We start from the raw sequence: 20,025 nt of genomic DNA, 5'->3' as shown, positions 1-20,025 counted from the left end.
TTTCCCTGGTTGCTAATGATAATTAACATGCAAATTAGCTGAGGGAAGAGAGGCACAGGGGTCCTCATTTCATTACCAAGTTAATTACTGTTTGCATACTTAAACGTAACAGTTATAAATGGTGGCATTTAATGTAATGGCCAAGATGATAATTATACCAACGACATTTTGAAAAGTCATTTCACTGTGTGTTATTTTTCTGGGTGATTAATGTTTCCATGCCTGGTTGATGAACTTAGTTCAAACCAATATGATTTAGAAACTTAGGGCAGCCAAATAACTTATCCCTTAACAATGTGTTCTTATCCCCATTTGCTTGTCAAGTAGGGAAGGAACAAGAGGAAACAAAAGCAGTCGGTTTCATTACTAACAGAGGAGAAAAAGCAGGCTGGTTACCATTGTCTGCATAATTCGAGTTGGCAGGACATCAACCACGATGCTGCAACAATCTCCTTTATTTTATACCTCACTGCTTGTTATTCTTCATGTTCTGTCAGTGCTGGGAGATCTCTGCAGAGATGCAGCCCATCGTACTCATCGGGCCAGCACCATCCTCAGCCTGAGCAGCTCACCTAACACAGCAAACAACACAGCACAGATACAGAACCTGATGATGGCCGTCCTGCACCGGCCATTTGTTCAGGTGTGCCCCAGTTTGTCCCAGCAGCTTCCTCACTGAACACAAGGTGCTGAGAGAGTTGTCAAGCCTGGCCAGGCTGGCTAAATGCTAGGTCAGAAGAGATGGAAAACCCAGTACGTCAAAATATTTTGCTATTAGATGTTAGTCTTGCTCCCCAATTATATGTGGTGCAACTGACACTGATCTCAGCAGTCTCCATCTAGAAAATCTTGTACTTGCAAAGTTGGGCTGCTATTGAAACAGCTCAGCGCAGGAAATTTCAGGTAGAAACTATTAGATTTATGCAACTGAGCTGCTGAATCCCACAGTTAAATTGCAGAAAATAACCGAGAGCAAAGCATGTGTGTGGTGACCTTTGGGGTTTTGTGCTGTTACTGCTTTAATCTCTAGAATATAAACAAAAGGATTATTGCTTTCTCTAATGGAGTGACAATTCTTGTCTTATAATCTTGTTCAAGTGCATCTTAATCCTGCTCTTCATCAGGGAGCCCTGCAGCACTCCACACTGCTCTTGTTGGGGGAAACAGATGAAAATAGTGCAGTGCAGAAGGGTATCGTGCTGGCTTTCTGAGTGCAGGAAGGTACGCAGGCACAGAACGTTACAGGATGCTTATCATATTCAAACATACATAGTTATGCACTGCAAAGCCGAGGGAAGGTTTAAGATCATCACCTCTCCAAGGCCTCAATGAGCAGCTTGAGTAAAGCACTTCATTTTACAAAATCCATTGAGGTTCACAGTAACTGGGCTGGACCATAAAGACTAAAACTTCTGTGACCCACACCACTTTTCACCCATGTTTTTCAAAGTTCTTTACAACCACTGATTTAATCTCCTTATAGCTTTCCCAGGATGTGTTCTATTTCTGTGATTAGCCAGGACTCAAAGGTCTGACCTATCGGCAGGCTATCATAGCATCAAAGGCAACCTACAGCAGACTGAGAACTTGAACATCCTGAAAAGAAAGGTTTGGGTACGTTTTTATACCAGACAGTGTTAGGAAGCAGATGTGTCAATAGCAAAGTTTAGAGCAGCAGATTCCAAACAGAGACCTCTAAGACAAAGGACCAGCAGCAGCTGCTGTCGTGGGGATACAATGCCAGGAGTGCAGATTTCCTCCACGAGAGAATATCCTAACTTTGTTTGACAACAGTTACCAGCAGACTAATGCTCCTGGCAGACTGCGGGTGTGGAACTAAATATGTATAGGGATGAAATTTCATCAGGTGGCTTAACAGCTTAGTACATCAGCAGAGAGCTTCTTGACTTCAGTGCTGTGGGCATTCAGTTGCCCAGCCTGTATAATTTAGTACAAGTCATCTTCATTCCCTGCCCTACACTTACTTACACCAGGCCAAATGAGAGCAGAATTTGCTGTCTGCTCTCCAACCAACGTATCAAGAGAGAAGAGTGCTATTCAAGAATGTTACTCGAGAAAATCAGCCACGTTTTCCCCTTCTTTTTAGCTGTTAATGCCTCACCCCATCACACTCCTCCTATCAAAGATGGCTCATTTTCTAAGCAGCATCTCGTGTATTTCTGGTTTCTCACCTGCAGTCCCAGCTGACTGATTTAAAAGCCCTCAGGGGAAGGCTCATTACATGCACTGCAGGCACTGAGAACCCTTAAAAGTACAAGATTTCTCAGCCAGCTCCCCTTGAAAAGAGTTACTGCAATGTGTCAGCGCATCTCCTGCTTTGCAAAGCCACTTGTGGTGCCTTTAATCCCTTCCCACTCAGCTCCCTTTAAAAATTAATCACCACTCAGAGACATCATGAGGAGCTATTGTATTGTACTTAATATTTAATGACAGTGTAGCAAACTTAATATTTAATGAATGTTTAGATAAACACCTCCGTGCTTTTTTCCCTTCTTCTCTTGCCTTTTTGTTTCATGATCCTAGAAATAGAGCTTGCCATATCTGCCCCATAGGATAGGCAGCAAATTGGCTGTTCAACTGTGAAAACCATGAGGAGCCAGGCTCTCTAAGCTCCACTGCTGCCTGTACCGAGGGGTTTCACAGCAGCACCCACACACACTGCTCAGACATCATGCCAGGCCACAGCCCTTCCCACCAGGGAAGCCCATCAGCTTTGAGCTCATACAGATGCTGTTGCTCTCGTCCCTCTGGGGGCTGAAGGAAGGAAGCTGACTTCAGTGGAGCTTAAGTTTGCTGTATAACACTAATCTGGCTGCATTCATACCCTGAGTAAAGAAAACCATCTCCTCACATTGCTGCCACCTCCCTGGCGGACCTTGTTCATACAGACAGTACCAGCATCCCTCCACACACATCCTTAACTAAACAGGGGCTCCTAAGGAAACAATGAACAGAGGATAGCAGCATCCTCCACGTTCTCTGCATGCAAAAGGAGGCAGTGCTCAGCCACACAGCTAAGTCAAATGGCAGTAAGGATTTGTGCAGCCTGGTGCAGCTCCCAGCACAGCCCATGGGGCTGCAGAGCCGCACACGTCCCATCAGCTCCGCTCCTTTCAATGGGATTTCTATTTCAGAACTGCTTCTTGTTATGCCCTGCAGTCTTTCTTGGCAATATCACCAGAGGCCTGATGTGACAGCAACGCTAAATTATATCTTGATAGCTAATTAAAGTAATTAAAGTGAAAGTAATCAAATCAAAGGAACGGCCAAACTCTTAATAAAATGTCAAAAAATCTCCATTCATCACCAAGGGTTTTTTTTTCCCCCATGTGAACGTCCAACAACGAGGCTGAGGTCCCGGGCTGCCCGTCCCATCCCGCCCCGCTGCGGCCGTGTTTGCTGTCTCCAGGCAACGCCTGCCCGCTGCCCGCCCCAACCCGCACCGCCATCCTACCTGCCTGGGGAGCCGCGGGCCGCCGAACGCCGCTGCCAGGTACTGCTGGGGGGTCAGAGGGAGGGCGAGACCCCCGGGGCCCCGCGAGGAGCCCTGCCCTGCTCTCGGCTTCATCCTTCCTGCCCACTCGTGGTGCAGACATGCAGGGTGCGGGTGTTAACTTTTGTTGTGTGTTTCTTCTCGTGGCTTTGCTCCCCAATAAGACAACGTCCAGCTCGTCACAGGACTTTGGCTCGTGTGTGTCCATAGGGATCTGCGTGCCCCAAGTGCAGAGAAATGGAGCTCAGCAGCCCCTCATGCTGAGTTTCTGTTTTACAGGCTGTTGTCGATGCTCAGGTGACGCTCCTTGGTGAAGATACGGGTGCTGGCAATGTCACCGCAGGGGCTCGCCGTGCTGCTCTGCAGAGAAGGGGACCAGCATCTCGCCCAGCAGGAGCTGCCCACAGCCACGGCTTTCTACGTGGCCGCCTTCAGCTGCAGTGCCCCCACAGCCCTACAGAAAGTGAACTCGTTGGAGAACGGGCTCTGGGAGAAAGTGATAGCCACCTTGGAGATGTGGTGCAGGGGTAAGAGCCAGATTCCCAAGATCCAGAGCAGGAACGTGGCCATCGCGTCGCTCAGAGTGGAAATAGCCGCTGTCTTTCTCTCCACCCTAAGTCCTGACAACGTGCTGTCCTCAATATATAAACTGGAGGCCCTGCTCAGGCGGGGATGCTCAGAGGAGGTGGTGAGCAAATGCAACGTTCTGCTCAAGGCTCACCCAGAATATTCAGTAGAACTGCTGCTGCTGAGGGCGTTGGCATGGGTGCTGTCAGGGACACAGATAAGGAAGGGAGTTGCAGACTACATCCAAGTGTTTGTGAGGCATCAGGCTGAGGCAGTGGCCTATGTGTGTACCAGGCAAAAAGAACACCTGCCACAGATCACCCAGGCCTTCTCTAATTTCCTCTCAACGTATCAGAAGGAAAGCCCAGACGGCAGTTCCTTGGACCAGTGGCTGGGCAATTGCTATGCCTTCTTGTCTGCAGTGGCACCAGGTGACGTCTGGGTTTGCAGAGCGCAGGCAGCTTACCTCTTCAAGAAAAGCAAATTCGAGGAGTGCGTGGCAGTTTGTAGCAAGGCCCTGAAGGGACTGTCAGTAGATAACAGTCTGAGAGATGAGAAGATGCTGGGTCTGCTCTTGGAACGGGCTGCCGCGTATTTCTTCTTGGGTGGCCGGATGCAGGAAATGATGCAGGATTTAGCAGAAGCCTTTGCAGCAACTCCTGAGCTGGCAATGAAGCACTTTGAAGAGCTTTTCTCACCACCTGACACTGAGAGGATAGAAGAACAGGCTAGAACTGTCCTGGAAGTGAAGTTTGCAGCATACAGGGAGGCTGTGCGTGCTCGGACCGAACTCAGAAGCAATGGTTGTAGTGAACTGCTCCCTTCTGTAATCCAAACAGTCCTTTTCCTCCTGCGTATCTCCCCGGGTTCCAAACGTGAGCTCAGTGTCCGGCTGGCAGACTGCCATCTCCTGCATGGACACATCGGAGCTGCCTTGGAAATCTGTGACCAGCTCCTGGCAGCAGAGCAGAAAACTTATCACAATACTCTCCTGGCACTGCGAGGATTCTGTGCCCTCCATTCTCATGATCATCAGCAAGCCCTGCAGGACTTTCAGAAGGTCATTGAGCACGATTCCCCACATCCTAACAGCTGTATTAAAGCCTTATGTGGGCGTGGGCTTATCCGGATTTCTGGTGGCAGCCATTACTTGACAGCCCTGGATTATATCACAGCTTGCCAGTTAAAGCCAGAAGAAACCATCTTCACCATCAAGGCCTACGTGCCGTGGAACCAAAGAGGATTGCTGCTAAAGGTTCTCCAGGAAGAGGGACAGAAGATGCTCCAGAAGAAGAGGTACCAGGAGGCAGTTCAGCCTGTGGACAGAAAAACAAACACAGCTGAGTTTGGGTAGCAGGGACTGGATTTTTTTACACATTTCCCAGCCAGTTCTCAGGGCTGTAACTGAAGCACAGCAGAACGTGCTAACTCACTCAGTGTTGTCTGGTAGATCAGGACGTAAACACAAGCCCCCTCAGACACAGGTCACTGCTCCAGGACCCCATTAACACTGTTCTTTTGAGTCCATGCAAATTTTAACACACGGTTCTTCAGTGGAACCAACATTTTTTCCCCCCACTGTCACTGTTACGTTTTCTTTTCCCACTGTGGTGTCAGCTATGAATCACATGTTGTTAACCTTTCTTTAGATCCACAGCTGCATAGGAACATGCTTTCATAAAGGACAGTAATGATAGAATTAAGTGACAGAGATTTCTGTGGCACTAGATATGGTCAAATGTGTCATCCATTTGATACTGGCCTGTATCTCTGTATCTCAGATGCAGGTGAGATGAAGGTGTTCTGTTATTGTTAGTAGCATTTTACCTGAAAGTTGTCTTTTTTCCTTTCTTTTCTTCTTTTTTTTCCTTCCTTCTTTTTTTCCCTTCAGGGATGCCCTCGGGGTTTACCAGCTGGCTTCTCTCTTGATGGAACTGGACCCTTCTGATGAAGCATCACGGATCCTTTGTGCCGATGCTCTGTACCAGATGGGCTGGGTAGAAGAAGCTCACAAGCTGCTCTCATTAGCACTCTCCAGAAATCCACAGAGATCTCCCATCCTGGCTCGACTCGCACTTCTGCAATTAAAGAAAGGTTTCATGTATGATGGCAATCAGGTAGGGAGCACCTGAGAGAACAAGGAACTGATCAATGATGGTATGGTGAATGTGAATGTGGCTAGCAAGTTGTGCTTGAAACCATGGAAGAGATTCCCACAGGTTGGTTCTCCAATCAAGGATCACTAAGTTGAACTACCAGGTCCCACCATCAGAGGGAACTATTGCATTTTTTAAAATCCCATATAAACTTTCAGCCAAAACATGTTCAGGTTTTGTTGCCACTGATTCCTGTGAAAAAAATACCCTAAATAAAATAGAACATGATGCCTTTGAATAAACTATGAATGACTGACATGACTTTACTAGAGTCAGTAAGTAGCCCTTGGAAGCTGGATTCCTATCTGCAGCTTTTGGCTGCAACTTCTAGATGGAATACGTGTCACCAAAATTCTCTCTTTAAGATGTTTCTGTTCCATCTGCTTGTCAGATGTGTCTGGTGCATCAGGATAATTTTGCTCTTGTCTTTCTGGCTTCTCTGGCTCAGATTTCAATGCTGAGTACCTGCTAAGCACACTTACTTTCCTGCAGGAAACATCTTTTTATTCTTTTCCTTAAGAACTGTAGTAAAAACTGCTCGGTGATTTTCACTGCAGTGAATGGAGGCAAAGACATCATAAGTCAGGCGGGACTCCTTTCCAGGAGCAATCATCCTACAGTTCAGCTGTATTTATAACAAGTTCACAGGCAGCCTGAAAGAGCTGATTCTGCTCAAAGTAACCAAGGCAAGATTAGTGCATCCACTAAAATGACTGCCACAGCTACAGAGGTGATAAGAAAAGATAAGAGGTGATCATTTTTTCCCCAGCATGCTTTTACTCTAGGGCCAGCTGAGGAGTCAGGTAGAAGAGATTCACGGCCTTTGGGTGGACCATGGCTGGCACAGCAGTAAAACATGAGAAGCACTGGGAAAGAACACACTTGTCTCACTAGACAGTAATATTTCCAGCTGTAGCAGTTCTTTACTTCATTTACCTTCCCATGCCAATCTCTCCTATCTTTGTCTCTCACGTTGTTAAGCTGCTAAAGAAAGTGATCAGAATTGGGGACACCTCCTGCCTCCTGCCAATCATGGACATTTTCAAGGATGAAGACCGGAAGCTGATGCAAACTCACTGCCGTTCCAAAGCACTGAGCATCTTGAAGAACAAACAGGAAGATGCTGACATAAAAGAGGCCATTGCCTATCTTTCTTTTGCCATCATTGCTTCAGGTAAGATTATAAAGATATAGACAGGAGATTTACCTCTATGGGAAATCAGATCAGTGGGTGATTGATTTTCAGTGAGTAACTGTGTAAAGGTAACTAAAGTAAGCCAGAAAGCTGGTAATGAGAAGACAAACCAGGCATTTGGGATCCTGTTATCTAAAAATGTACTTTTCCTTGAAAATCGCAAGTAAGCCATTTGAAAAGGCTACTGGAAAAGGCTCAGCTTTAGCTGTTTTCAGCTGCTGGCTTCAAGGCAGGAGGGTTCTGGTTTAGCCTTTGTTACATCAGTTAATGCTCTACAAACCTGCCTACCAATGACATTTATTTGGGACCTCCTGTTCCTCATAATGAACATCATGTAAATACAATCACTGAAGCAAGTAACCTGTCTTCCAGTTCCAACATAGCAGTGACTGTGTGGTTCCAATGCAAAAGAGTAAATGCACCCACTTGCATGGATCGTTATCCTGGCTTTTCCTCAAGAGAGACATTAGGCTAATATGGAAATGCTTCTGGCACATTCTAAGCAAAACCATATTTGTATGGAAATCTGCCTTTCACCCAGAGAAAATGTTATGACAGTAGCACTGAGAAGAAGAGAGAGTGGTTTATGAAAATGGAAAACTGTTAATTGCTTTGATATGGTTCCATTTCACAGCCCTTACATTCCAGCTTATCAACCCCCCACCTGCTAGAACAGATGCTTGTTAAGAAATAGACACTGTCTTTATGGGAGCCAATTGAAAGGGCTCCAGACTGATAATAACTTTTGGTACAGAAGTTTTGGAGCATAACAGGAGGGAGAAAAAGCCTCATTACTGTAAAATAATTGCTAGAGGCCTGTCTGCAGGCTCGTCTCTGCAGGCAGCTGTGCAAGATGCTGCATTTGCCCAATGAAAAAATATTTGCAGTGGCACTGATAATTTATCATCCAGTATTGGGATGACACAGTTATTGATTGCAGCTCTAGGCAAATTAAGATCCTGATCAAAACTGCCTTGAAAGGAAGGGGTGTGTGGACGGGGGAAGGATTTATGCTCTGCACACAGTGGATGAATGGACCATCATCTTCATTGTTGACTGTATCTTTTATTTGGGCAGCACGTATTTTAAAGCAGAGAAGAAGACATTTAGTACCACAAATTCCAGCGCATATTAAGTGTGGCAGTCAATTAGACAGTCCCATCTGGATTGCTGTCTTAGCCAAAACAACTTGTACTTTCCACAGCATGGAAATCTATCACCTCATTTTCACTTAGCCAGTTTGAAGCCCTTTGGTGGAGCCCAGTCAGCTGCACACAGTGGGATTTTACTGTGCCCTATTTTAGATCAGTCCACTTGAGATCTTTAAAGTAAGCATGACTGCATTTCCCTCTTCCAGGTGGCTATGCTGAAGATTGCCTCCTCATCAGGGCTCAATGTTATGGGCACCTCGGTCAGAAGAAAACTGCTATTTTTGATTTTAATGCTGTCTTAAAGGAGGACCCCGGCAATGTGCATGCTCTCAGTGGGCGAGGATTAATTTACCTTGCTCTAAAGCAGCAAAAGGTATCACTATTAATTTGCTGGTGAATTTTCTGGTAGTGTAACATTAGCATAAGATATCCAGGCTTTGCCATGGATTCATTGAAAGGAAGAGTTTCTCAAAGAATTTGCTCATTAATGGCTCTGGTTTGGGCTATTTGTGTAAACAGTCCACTTGACATAACTGAGATGCTTTCCCAAATCTAGAGAGAAAGAGACTGAACCTCAGTCGTGCCATATTCACCATCACTACAATACATTGATCTGCAATGCTGCAAACTCTGTCCTATATCTGAGCTCACGTTTTCATGTCACAGTGTTGTGTTAGATGAGATGCAGCATCTCGAGCTGATGTGACTGGGTTGAACTACACACTCCAAATGTTAGGTTGGCAGCTGTTCTGTGAAGTGTGAGATAATTCGTGACCATTAAGGTTTATCACAGCCAAGTGCGAACCAATGGGCAAAACTTATCTTTGCATAAAATGGTCTAAACAGCACATTTACATTGCTCATTGCTGCAAGGAAAGTCTGAGACAGTGTTGTCGCTGTGTAAAACAATGAATTTTCATTGCTGCTTGGAACTGTCTGGCTGCAAAACCAGCTGCTGTCTGGACTTCAGCACAATCATCAATCTTCATTCCCCAAGCACAAGCTAGATGTAAAGTCTGGAGGATGCAACGATGCCAGATCTGATTCTCATTGCCGGAGATCAATTAACAATTCTGTTCTTAGAACTTTTGCACCAAGTATCATTGATGTATCTATCTGTATTCACCCAAGGACAGAGGGAAGTGGAGGGAGAGAAATGTGCCCTCCCTTATCCAATCAGTGCACACCTTCGAAGGGTATTTTGAAAGTCAATGCTCTTTTTGAATCTTTGATAAAGTTTTGATAAATCAATTATCATTATCAATTGTCCATTACGTATAATACAGTCCATCTTAAAAGTCCTCTGTACAATGCTAACACTGGCTGTTTGCCTGCCAGTTTGTTTTTGGGGATAGCAGAAATTTGCAGTAATGAACAGGTTTTACTGCTTGTTTTGCATGCTTAGTCATTGATTAAAAATGGAAGGCGTTTGATTCTTTGGTTTATAGACTGAATCTGACAGTTCTAATTAGATGCCATTTCGGTTTCAGGGAAGAAAAAGAATTAAAAAGACCATAAAAATTATCCTTAAAAGTTCTGTTCAGTTGATCTTAACTGTTCAGGCCATATTTTTCTAATGAACAGAGGGAAAGAGATTTAAAAAGATTAGATCCAGCCTAGGAGAAGAATAAACTCCTTATTGTGAGTTCAGTTCCTCTCTCCTTCTAGTTGGTGAGAGGAAGCTTGCACTCTTGTTGAAACCTACAAGACAGGAAGAATCTTTCCTGGCTGGAATTCTAATTCATGCCTTGGAATCAGTCATTCAAAGCTTTGTGTTCTTCTACCAGCTTTGCAAGTAGAAAAGTCACAGTACAGGAATAAGAAAGTTTCTAAGTGTGCAACTGAGAACTGGAAATGTTAGAAAACAATACATGTTGTATTGGTTTTTAATGTACAGATGGTAACAAAATGTACAGAAGGTATAAATGAATAAGTAAAGGAAAAACTCACCAATGGTGGTGCCTTGGCTGAAGAAGCTGGGGCAGTCCTCCCTGGTGAGCAATCTCCAAGAGATACTGCTCCAGTGGGAGTCAGCCCTTAAATGAGGTCTCAGAGGGGATGGAGTCAAGCTCCACCCCTCCCGGGAGCACAGCTACATCACTCTCACCTGTGCTCCCACAGCTGACCCCATACTTGCCTCAGCTGATTAATCAGAGGTTCAGGCTGTGATTACCAATCTCCCATACACATGTCAATATGTAGGCGTTGATACCACTTCCTTTTTGGTCTCATTTCTACATAGGAGGCAGTGCAAGATTTGATCTTGGCGCTGAAGGCAGAGGCAGGAATGGTAATCCCAGCAATCCTCTCTTTAAAGCTTGAAGCCCAAGAGCTGGTCGCTCAGTGGCTCCTTCAGCACAGCAGGACTGTGTTAGCTGAGCTTGTTGCTACCAAAGACTTTTCAAAGGAAGAAGGCACCCTCCGAGACCTTCTTGTGATTGCAGGAGCATTAATAAAAATTCGCAAGGAAGCACAGTACCACATCTTCTATACGGATGTTTTGATTGCAAATGGTAAGTACCGAGTCTTTAACCCAGCTAATCATTGCAAGTGAACAAATGATTAGTAAATTCAGAGAAAGTAAATGTTACATAGCAACAATACAAAATGTCAGTCGTAGTTTTCAAGAGAAGCTTCCAGAAGTTTTGGGGGAGGATATGCAGTAATTAATACCCTTAGGTATGAACCGTGCTCAGCCTGCAGTAGTAAGCTTTACTGATGTTGCTTTCTCCACATGGAGTGAGTTACATAGCTTATACTGGTGTTCACCTACAGGAAGGTATGAAGAGGCCCTTGTTCACCTTCAGGAGGTGTTTGGCCATTCCCTTGCTGATGAGCTTGCTAGTGCAAGACTGGCTGTGTTGCAGCTGAAGAAGAGGAACGTGCCAGCAGCAGCTCACTCATTCAGCACCCTAGCTAAGAAAGATGAAAGGGAGCTGGAGTTTCTCCTGAACTTTGTAGATGCTAAGCAACAGCAGCATCTCTCCCAGGTACAATCCCTTTTTGATGGATCTGGGGGGAAAATAATGATGTTAAATAAAGATGTTCATTGTGTTGTCCTGAACGGAAGTATGTAGGAAAACATCATCAGAAGAATAGGAAATAAAGTGGGTTCTTCCTCCATCCTTCACTCCAGGCCAATCTGAGATTAGAGAGTTTGGACTCAATTTCTTTCATTGCTTCAGTCTCTAATAATTCATCACTACCACTTCTTACCACATGGGGAATTTATTGTTGGTCTCTCTAGCATACAACCTGTTTGTTCCCACTGTTAAAGTGCAGGGAATGTGAGGAGGAGCTAGAGATTTAACAAGATCACTGCTAATATTATACTCTGAGTGAGTTGTATGGTGCTCAGAGCTGGCTTCTGGGGAAAGGGAATTCATGTTGTGTTCATTTTCCTTCTAAAATGAAACAAAAGGTTCTGATTCAATCACATAAAATGCTTCAAACCTTGTTATTCTTTCATGCAATCTTTAGGATTTTACATATACTCTAAAATGACTACTCTTTGAGATTGGAAAGATTTGGCATTGGTTTTCTTACCTACAGCTGTTTAACATAACAGTAACAAATTGTTCCAGTCCCCCTGAGTATATATTTTTCACTGTTTTTTTTAAGTTTCTCTCCCAAATTGCATTCAGCTCTGAGAAAGCATCTCCAATAACAAGACAGGACAAGGTCGGATTGATGGTGAGGAGCTTTAACATTCACTCATGCATCTGCAATTCTGATTACCCAGAAGCTCTGTGTTCTGAGAATCAGTTTGCTTCCTTTTATTCAATTTGTAGATTGAGTGTGCCCTGGTGAGAAGCTATATTGTTATGTTTTCTCCCGGGTTATAAAACAAACAACATGCTGATATACTAAATGCATCTAGGGAGGAGTGCTTTGTATGTATTTTAGAGAAACAGCAGGAGGATATAAGTAAACAAGTATTAATTTACCAGTCCCTGGATATAGCCCATTACAGAGAAAAGAGCTCCTCTCTCCTGAATAATGTAGAAAGTTCAGTCTTCTGGGGAAGAGTTTGGAGATTTTAGAGCCAATTTACAATCTTTCACTACAAAAAGTTGATAAAGGTACAATCAATGTGTCTATGAGGACCCTAAGGAGGAATCTATAAATGAAGATAAGTTTTACAGCTAAATTTCCCTTGCTGCCACATCACTCTTACTGTATAGAGGTCTCACAGCTGAGTCCTTCCGTGCTGCTTTCTGAGCCAGTGCAGGAGGGATTGTTGTGCTACCAACCTGAAATAAATGAATTCCTCTAGTTTCAACTGATGGCACAGATTAGTGAATTCTTAACAAGGGGAGAGGCACTTTATTTCTGCCTCTTTCTTTCAGTAGTGGAACAAAGGATGGAACAGAACTCCTTACCGGTGCTTATTTATCACAAAAGATTTCTCTGCCCCTTTTGAGGATGGAGATGGCTGGGTTGATTTCAAGATTGGAACTGTGGTGGAAGGAGACTGAAATGAGGAGTTCAGGGCTTTACCCAGTGTGCCATAGTCTGTCTCTAGAGGAGCGTTGTCTGGGGATTAAAGGTATTCCAGAAATAAATCACCGTTATCCTGGAGTCTGCTCTGGAAAGCTAGAAATAACTCAACGTGAGCTGCACAGGAAAGGGTGGAGCAAGGAAAGCTTCTTGATGTACTATTTATTTTTTTTCATGAAAAACAAAGTAATAACGTTCTTCCATTATTTATAGTGCAAGGGGTCCCATGCTAAGGAATCTGTAAACAACTGGGGAAGCCACAAGGGAATAGGAATCTGAAAGGTTTGTTAGGCTGCAAAAGGTCAGAGGAAGGGAGTTTGCTTGCTGCTGGTGCAGCTTCAGCCCTTCAAGTTTCCCATGTCAGAAGTTACATGTGTGGCTGATTGCCAGCTCCTTGCCCAGGGATGTCCAGAACTCCTACAGCATTTTCCATCATTTTGTAGCAAAACTGAGTTCTTCCTAAACTGTCTGGAATGGCTGAATGATTTCCTGTCACTGCTCTCAGACGTGGTTCTCAGATTTGATCTGCAATATTGATCTATTTCATCCAGAACCTGTTTTCCTAACCTGCATTAAACAGTAAGCAGTTCGATCTAAGCAGCCAACCATAAAACCAAGGCTGGAAGACTGAAGAAGACCTGTGCCATGTCATGTGAGGCTTTTAGAGACTGCTCAAGCATTGCTGTTGAGGCAGTGGCTGAGCTAACTGAGATTTCAGTAGCTACAAGCGTCCCAAATGTGTGACATCCCATGGAATCAGGCTGGTGAAAACATTTATCCTGTGCTTCGTATCTCAGCTTGTTTGGCTCAGCCTTCCATACAACCTAAGCTGCTGGTAGCAGCCTTGTTTATAACTTAAATACTCACTCTGCTGCAGCATGTTAAAAGCTTTGTTTATTACCAATAAGGAGAGATAATGAGACATCCATTTGAGGCAAATAGGTCTAATGGAGTTTTCTTTATTGACCTTTATAAGACTAAAAATTATGTGGCTCTCAGCCTTCTCTATTTTCATGTTGTTTTTCTCTTGAGATAAGGGCAGATAGTTCACTAATGGAGATCAGCACAGCCACCAGTTGGTTTGTTTCCTGTAGCTTTGGGATACTTAACAGAAGAAACCAATCTTCACTAATTAGCTCATGCAAATGTCTGTGGCGCTAACACAATCAACCAGAACACACCATTTCCCACAGTCACCTGTTAGAAAAGATGGCAGAAATGTGCTCTCATGAACAGAATGCTATGTAGTTTCAGTTAGATCCAATCTGTTTTCAGTTCACATAGCAGTTCTTAAGGACATAAACAACTTCAGAAGAAATGTTCTGAGCAAGTTTAGCAGCACATGCAGAAACAAGGGATCTGGTTCAGTAACCCTTGAGATAACAGCAAGCGCCCATGGGCTGATTGGTTTTTATATCTGCCAATTGCTCATTCTCCCACTAGATGCAATTTCAGCAGTTGAAAACGTTGAAAAACATTTCTTTGGTTACCGTAGGTGTGTCCAGGCTGGACTAGTTAATGTACTTCCTCACTACTGCCCTTCTAATATCAACTAACTTTATGTCCATAGGTAGCAGCCCAAGAAGGAAATGTTCTGATTAAAGGGCATCACTATAAGAAGGCTGTTGGTTTCTTTACCCTGGCTATCTTGACAAGCAAAGATAACCCAAGATACCTCCGACAAAGGGCTGCTTGCTTTATGCACCTGAAAAAATATGACAAAGCTTTAAAAGATATGGAGAAGGTGATCGAGAAGCATGGCTGTAACAGTCTGAGAACACGAGTTCAGGACCACTGCTCAAAGGGACACCTGCTATTGTCAGTGTCAGAGGAAGAAGCAGCAGTCAAACAGTATATTGAAGCACTGCAATTGGATGAATCCACGGCATTGTGCAGCATCACGAATGGTTCTGGCAGTGAAAGCGTAGCAAAAACTTTTCATAAGGTTGCACAGTGTAATTTTGAAATGCAGCATTATGAAGAGGCCTGGAAAATCACAGATTATGGCCTTAAAATTGATCAAAACAATCCCGACCTTAAGAAGCTAAAAACAAGACTCAAGCGAGAGGCATCCGGCTGTAGCATACAGTAATGGATCCGTGGGGATCTTCCAGTGACTGTTTTCTTGTTTGCTTGTGAAGCTGCAAGAATAAGGGAAGGACAAGATGCTCCTTGACCACCATATGCATTGGACCACAGCACTGAATGTAGCACAGCAAGACAAGAAGTAAATAATATCAGAGTGAAACAAAACTGACCAACAGAGCTAATAAGAATGAGGCAAACGGCATTATTCAATATCCTTTACAATCACTGTGGAAGAAAGTAAGCTCCACTTTGTGAGGGATATCTGGCTAAACTGAGTAATTAATTGCATACCACATTGGTTCCAGCCACAATGAAGGAAAACATTCAAATTGCTTGCAGTTCATGAAATAACAACACATTTCCTTGCTATTTGTTTGATTAGCTTTAATGCACACTGTTCAACTAAATAGCTTTATTTTGTGGGCCAAAAAGCTCACTCAAAAGTAACATTTGTAATGTGTTTGTGAGTTTGTGAAGCATCCTGCGTTCCACCACCCAGCTACCCCACTCCTGAATGGCAGTTAGTGCCATTTTCTAATGGAACTGCAATAATCAGCAGCAACATAATGGAGTGGGGCGGTACAAACGCAAAGCAGAGCCTTCTGTCCTGGGCAACGTACGTAAAATGAAGGATGAGATCCAACAGAGATGAAACATCCGACCTAGTGATGAATGCTCTGTTTTCTGAGGGACGGAGGCAGCTATACCACAGGTAAGAATGGGTTTCTTTCTCTTTCGAAGTCTAGAAAAGTTACTCTGATTCTAATCCCAGTGACACTGATGAGCACTTCTTGCTCCTAATTGGCATCAAAATGCTATAGGGAAGTTTCTTTCTAAGCTTGAAATCCAAAAGAGCAGACAGCAGTAGATCACTGGATTAACAGCCTCTCTGCTGAGAGCAGTTCCAACTTTCTGAATTTTCATATGTAATTCACAGTGACTGAGATACTCTTAATAATCCGAGTCTTTACATTATGTATAAATGGGATACTTGGTTTTCTTCCCTTCCCTTTTACACCCAAAGCTTTTTGTGCTTCTTTTGTTAAGGAAAACAAAACTGGGGAACAGCGTTCCTGAGATCACCTGGTGGTCATGGAATGAACAGGGAGGATGATGCAGTTCTGCTTCCCAGAATAATATTCCATTGAGGAAGTTTCAGGGTCTTTCAGGCGTGCTTTATTTTGTTAAGTGCTGTGCTCTATTTTGTCGCTTAGAACAGACTGCATTCAGTGCCCCTGGAGCATTTTTTCTTTAAAGACAGTAGCCAAATTCACCCCTGAAGGATTGCTATAGAGTTACACGGAGGAAAAAAATGTTTTCAGCCTGAATAGCCTAAAACTGCTATTTCTTCAAGAACCAGGAAGGCATATCACTTCTTATCTGTTAGTCATGGTCTAGATTAATGGCTGCTTCTCTCTGCAGATCCAAACTGTTCTCATCAGCATTTTTATTTGTTTCTTTTATCTTCTTTGTCTTCTGTGCACATTAAAGTACTGTGATCAAAGTCCTTATCTCTGTCTGTGCCTGAGCTTCTGATTTGTTCTTTATTTCTCCATTGTGGGCTTGCTCTTCCAACTAATTTCTTGGAATATCAAATAGATCTTTCTGATTAGTCACAGTGAGAGGGGTTTGATTAGCAGCATCATTGCATTATGCATGCCTAGCACAATTTCACACTCAACACAACCCATTCTGACACTCATTTCCTGGTCTCCTGGGGAGCAGACAGGATTAAAGGTGACCTATTTCTTTCAGTTACTGCCCAGGCCTTGCACCTAATGGCCAAAAGCGTGCCATGTCCACATGTTCACATATCTCCACCACTCTATTGTTATGCTTTGCCAGAAGACATTATCTTTCAAAAGAAATAACACACCACAGTTGTAGGGAAGGAGTCCTTCCTTCCACAGTGCCCAGCATTTTTTATTATCCAGCTACCACTGCTGGCTTTTGATACAACTCTGAGGCTAATTGTGATTCTTCACTCTGTGCTAATGAGTCCATGAAGACCACCTGAGATGTCTTAATAGCATCACTGCTCTTGAATGTGGCTCTAGTCAGACTGCTGCTCTGTTAAACAAGCTACCACAGCAGCCATCAGAGGCATTGCTCTTGCTAGGGAGCTAGGTTTGGCTGCCTTCCTTTTAGGCTGCCTCCCCTGCCAGCAATAGCTATGCACCAGAAATCCATCAGTATTTATCAGCAAACATCTCCCTCCCACCCCAGGCTGGTAAGTCTCGTTTTTATCTATTGCCTTTACCCATATCAGGGCCTGGGACCACTCAGCTGAATCACAACTATTCCATTACATACACGCTGTTTTCTAACAGGATATTGTTTCCAATTCCAGACTGAAGAAACGGGACAGAAGAAGCCATCCAGTGATCACTTCTGTATGATTCTTTAAAGTTAAGCTGGAATTTTTCAAGATCACAGAACTGTTTCCAACTGCTTTGAGTTTTGTCACTCTTTTCTATGCGTGCAGCTATAAAGAAATTCCCTTGTAACATCTGCTTCTTGAAAGTCTCCTGCGCAGCACACTTCAGGACATCATTACGGTACGCTGGTAATGAACAATGAAAGCTTTGAAAACATGACCGTGCTTCTACACAAATGATGGTTTGTCAGTCATGGCTTTATAAAGTATTCCACGTTTTTAATAGGGATATAAGAGGAATATCAGATGTGAGAATATTTGTCACACTGTTATGCAAGTTTCCTGACTGTGTGCTGCAGTCCAAGGAACAGCTTAGAAATAAAGGAAGATGGGCTGCTGTTAAATATTCAGATGGAAGCTTTTCTCAGAGCTCAGGCAGAGCTGAACAAAACTTTCCTGACTTTAAAGTATTTTTTGCTTTGAACTCATATTATCCTCATTGTTTTTGTGATGTGCTCCCAGGCACTAGGAGAACCTAAAACTACCAGTGATGGATCACATGCATCCTTGAGGCTGACACACTGCCTGGGAAGTCATCTTCCTGACTTGCAGTGTAATCCGCTGAGCTTCCCATATTTACAGCGTGGTGGAAACGTGGCTCACAGCCACACAAACCCAGTAACTTTAATGAGTTCCTGTGTTTATAAGTAAGGACAGTCCACTTGACTTGCAGAGGCAGATGTTCCACTTTAATGACAGCTAATCTAAAAGCCATTCCTTTTACTATCATTTTTCTGCGGAAGATTAACTGTGTTATTGTTGTACTGCTTCTGCTTCGAGCAATTTCCAATTTGCCAAGCTCTGAGGACTCACTGTCATCATTAATTTAATGGCTTACATGAAATCATCCCTGGCATTGTAATGCTGCCTGCCTTTGGTGTCTTGGCTATTTCAGTCATATGTCAGCTCAACCAGTGTTATGTCAGAACCTGTTGTTTCCATCAACTGTTTCTTAATGACCCCTTCAGGAAGGTGACTCGTTACTTAGAAGGCACAGTGCTCTGGAGCCTGGGGGGTAGAGGACAAATGCAGGACGGCATCACTGTCTGTGGTGAGCAGCTGAGAAGAGGTGAGGACCGGCCAAGTCTAACCAGCCAAACTAGCAGTGAGTCTAAGTGTCTCACCATTGAACCCAATCATTTTCATATCCATATGTTCGCTGCATAAGAATTTCCCCACAGATTGGAAAGGAAATTAAGAACAGTATCTGATAACAAGTTTAAATGTTTTATTCCTGAACTGCCTTGCAGTAAATGAGAAAATTGAGCACTAAAGCCACAGGGGGAGTGTTGGAGTGAGCAGGATGATAAGGATTCCACAACATTCCTGCTCTGCACTTTGTTACGCCCCTCAGTTGTACTTCCATCTCCTGGTCAGCACTGTGTGTTGTGTATTCCTGCTCCAACGCAGGGAGCACACCAGGCAGTGTCACAGCACGGTGTGCAGGGCCCTGAACTCACAAGGGAGCCACGTCTTCAGCTCCAGATCAGTAGTGGATGAAATGAGAAACAGACTGATGATTATCTTCTGTTTAAAATGACCATTTTATGGAGCATCTTGATTGCTTAGAAACCCCAGATGTCGTATTATAAGACATTCAAACCCTGGTAATACACTCAGTATATTCTCTAAAAATCACGTTAAAATACTACAGCATTGGGAACATCTGCCTGCTGGTAACAGTGGAGTTCCTCTAATACAGTTTGAACAACAGAAACATTTATACTTCATCATTTGCTTTCTTTTGCAACCTGACCGACAATATTTTTGCAGTGCCATTTCTTTTCTTCTCCTGCATCCTGGGCAATAAAACCTACTTACTGAAGAAAACAGGTAATTAGCCATCTCTATAAATTACCCTCTGTCTACATCATTAATGTGTTTGGATGTTTTAATTGATTGCATTCTCAACTGTTTTGGATAGCTAAAATGCCAGCTAATGTGATCCAATTAAGCCTCCTAATAAACCTGACTGATGAACTGCAATATAATTACACAGTAAGTAGAGATGTAGAAGGAAATGCCATAGAACTGACAGTTTAGAATAGACTGTGTCATTCTGGGAAGACTCAAACCACTTCCCAGCAAGGAAACTTCGACCTGACTCTAACTTTTAATGGGCTGTATCCAAGACCTGATTCCACACACCTTTTAAGCACATGCTTAAGTCTGTTCCCACCTACAAGTAAGATTTCTTAAGTTGATTTTGTTGCTGTTACTTGTACTGTATGACACACAAACAGCAATACATGTAAGACTTCACCGGTGAAGGCTCTGACCTTACAAACACTGAACCATTCACATTTCCAGAGATCCTCACACCAGAAATATGATGTACGCTTCCATCGGTGCCCCGGAGGCAACACATCTAAAGATGGCACAGCATCTTTATGACAGCTCTAGAGGCCTTATTTTAG

The 20,025-nt window shown here is 43.6% G+C and overlaps 1 protein-coding gene and 1 long non-coding RNA gene across 2 annotated transcripts in view; one reads left to right on the top strand and one right to left on the bottom strand.

Annotated features, from left to right (window-relative positions):
- The first annotated feature begins 3,454 nt into the window (after nt 1–3,454).
- Nucleotides 3,455–15,175, top strand: TTC34 (tetratricopeptide repeat domain 34). Its single transcript, XM_072354605.1, has 8 exons — nt 3,455–3,514; nt 3,794–5,431; nt 5,973–6,198; nt 7,219–7,411; nt 8,790–8,956; nt 10,826–11,100; nt 11,363–11,573; nt 14,654–15,175. The coding sequence occupies exons 2-8, from the start codon at nt 3,846–3,848 to the stop codon at nt 15,173–15,175; spliced, it is 3,180 nt and encodes a 1,059-aa protein (XP_072210706.1). The 5' UTR covers nt 3,455–3,514; nt 3,794–3,845.
- The window catches only part of LOC140261320 (uncharacterized), a 60,652-nt gene continuing 46,700 nt past the window's right edge, over nt 6,074–20,025 (bottom strand). Inside the window, exon 4 of the long non-coding RNA XR_011905697.1 lies at nt 6,074–6,159. This is a non-coding gene — a long non-coding RNA (uncharacterized lncRNA). The remainder of the gene's footprint in view (nt 6,160–20,025) is intronic.

This window comes from Excalfactoria chinensis, chromosome 20 (assembly GCF_039878825.1).
Source record: "Excalfactoria chinensis isolate bCotChi1 chromosome 20, bCotChi1.hap2, whole genome shotgun sequence".
Taxonomy (NCBI): Eukaryota; Metazoa; Chordata; class Aves; order Galliformes; family Phasianidae; genus Excalfactoria; species Excalfactoria chinensis.
This window is presented reverse-complemented; position numbering and strand designations above follow the sequence as displayed.

Bases quoted from the DNA above. Each gene is read 5' to 3' on its own strand.
- TTC34 (XM_072354605.1), top strand. From the start codon at position 3,846: ATGTCACCGCAGGGGCTCGCCGTGCTGCTCTGCAGAGAAGGGGACCAG. The intron at 8,957-10,825 runs GTATCACTATTA...ATTTCTACATAG, and splicing joins TTGCTCTAAAGCAGCAAAAG to GAGGCAGTGCAAGATTTGAT. The intron at 11,574-14,653 runs GTACAATCCCTT...TTATGTCCATAG, and splicing joins AACAGCAGCATCTCTCCCAG to GTAGCAGCCCAAGAAGGAAA.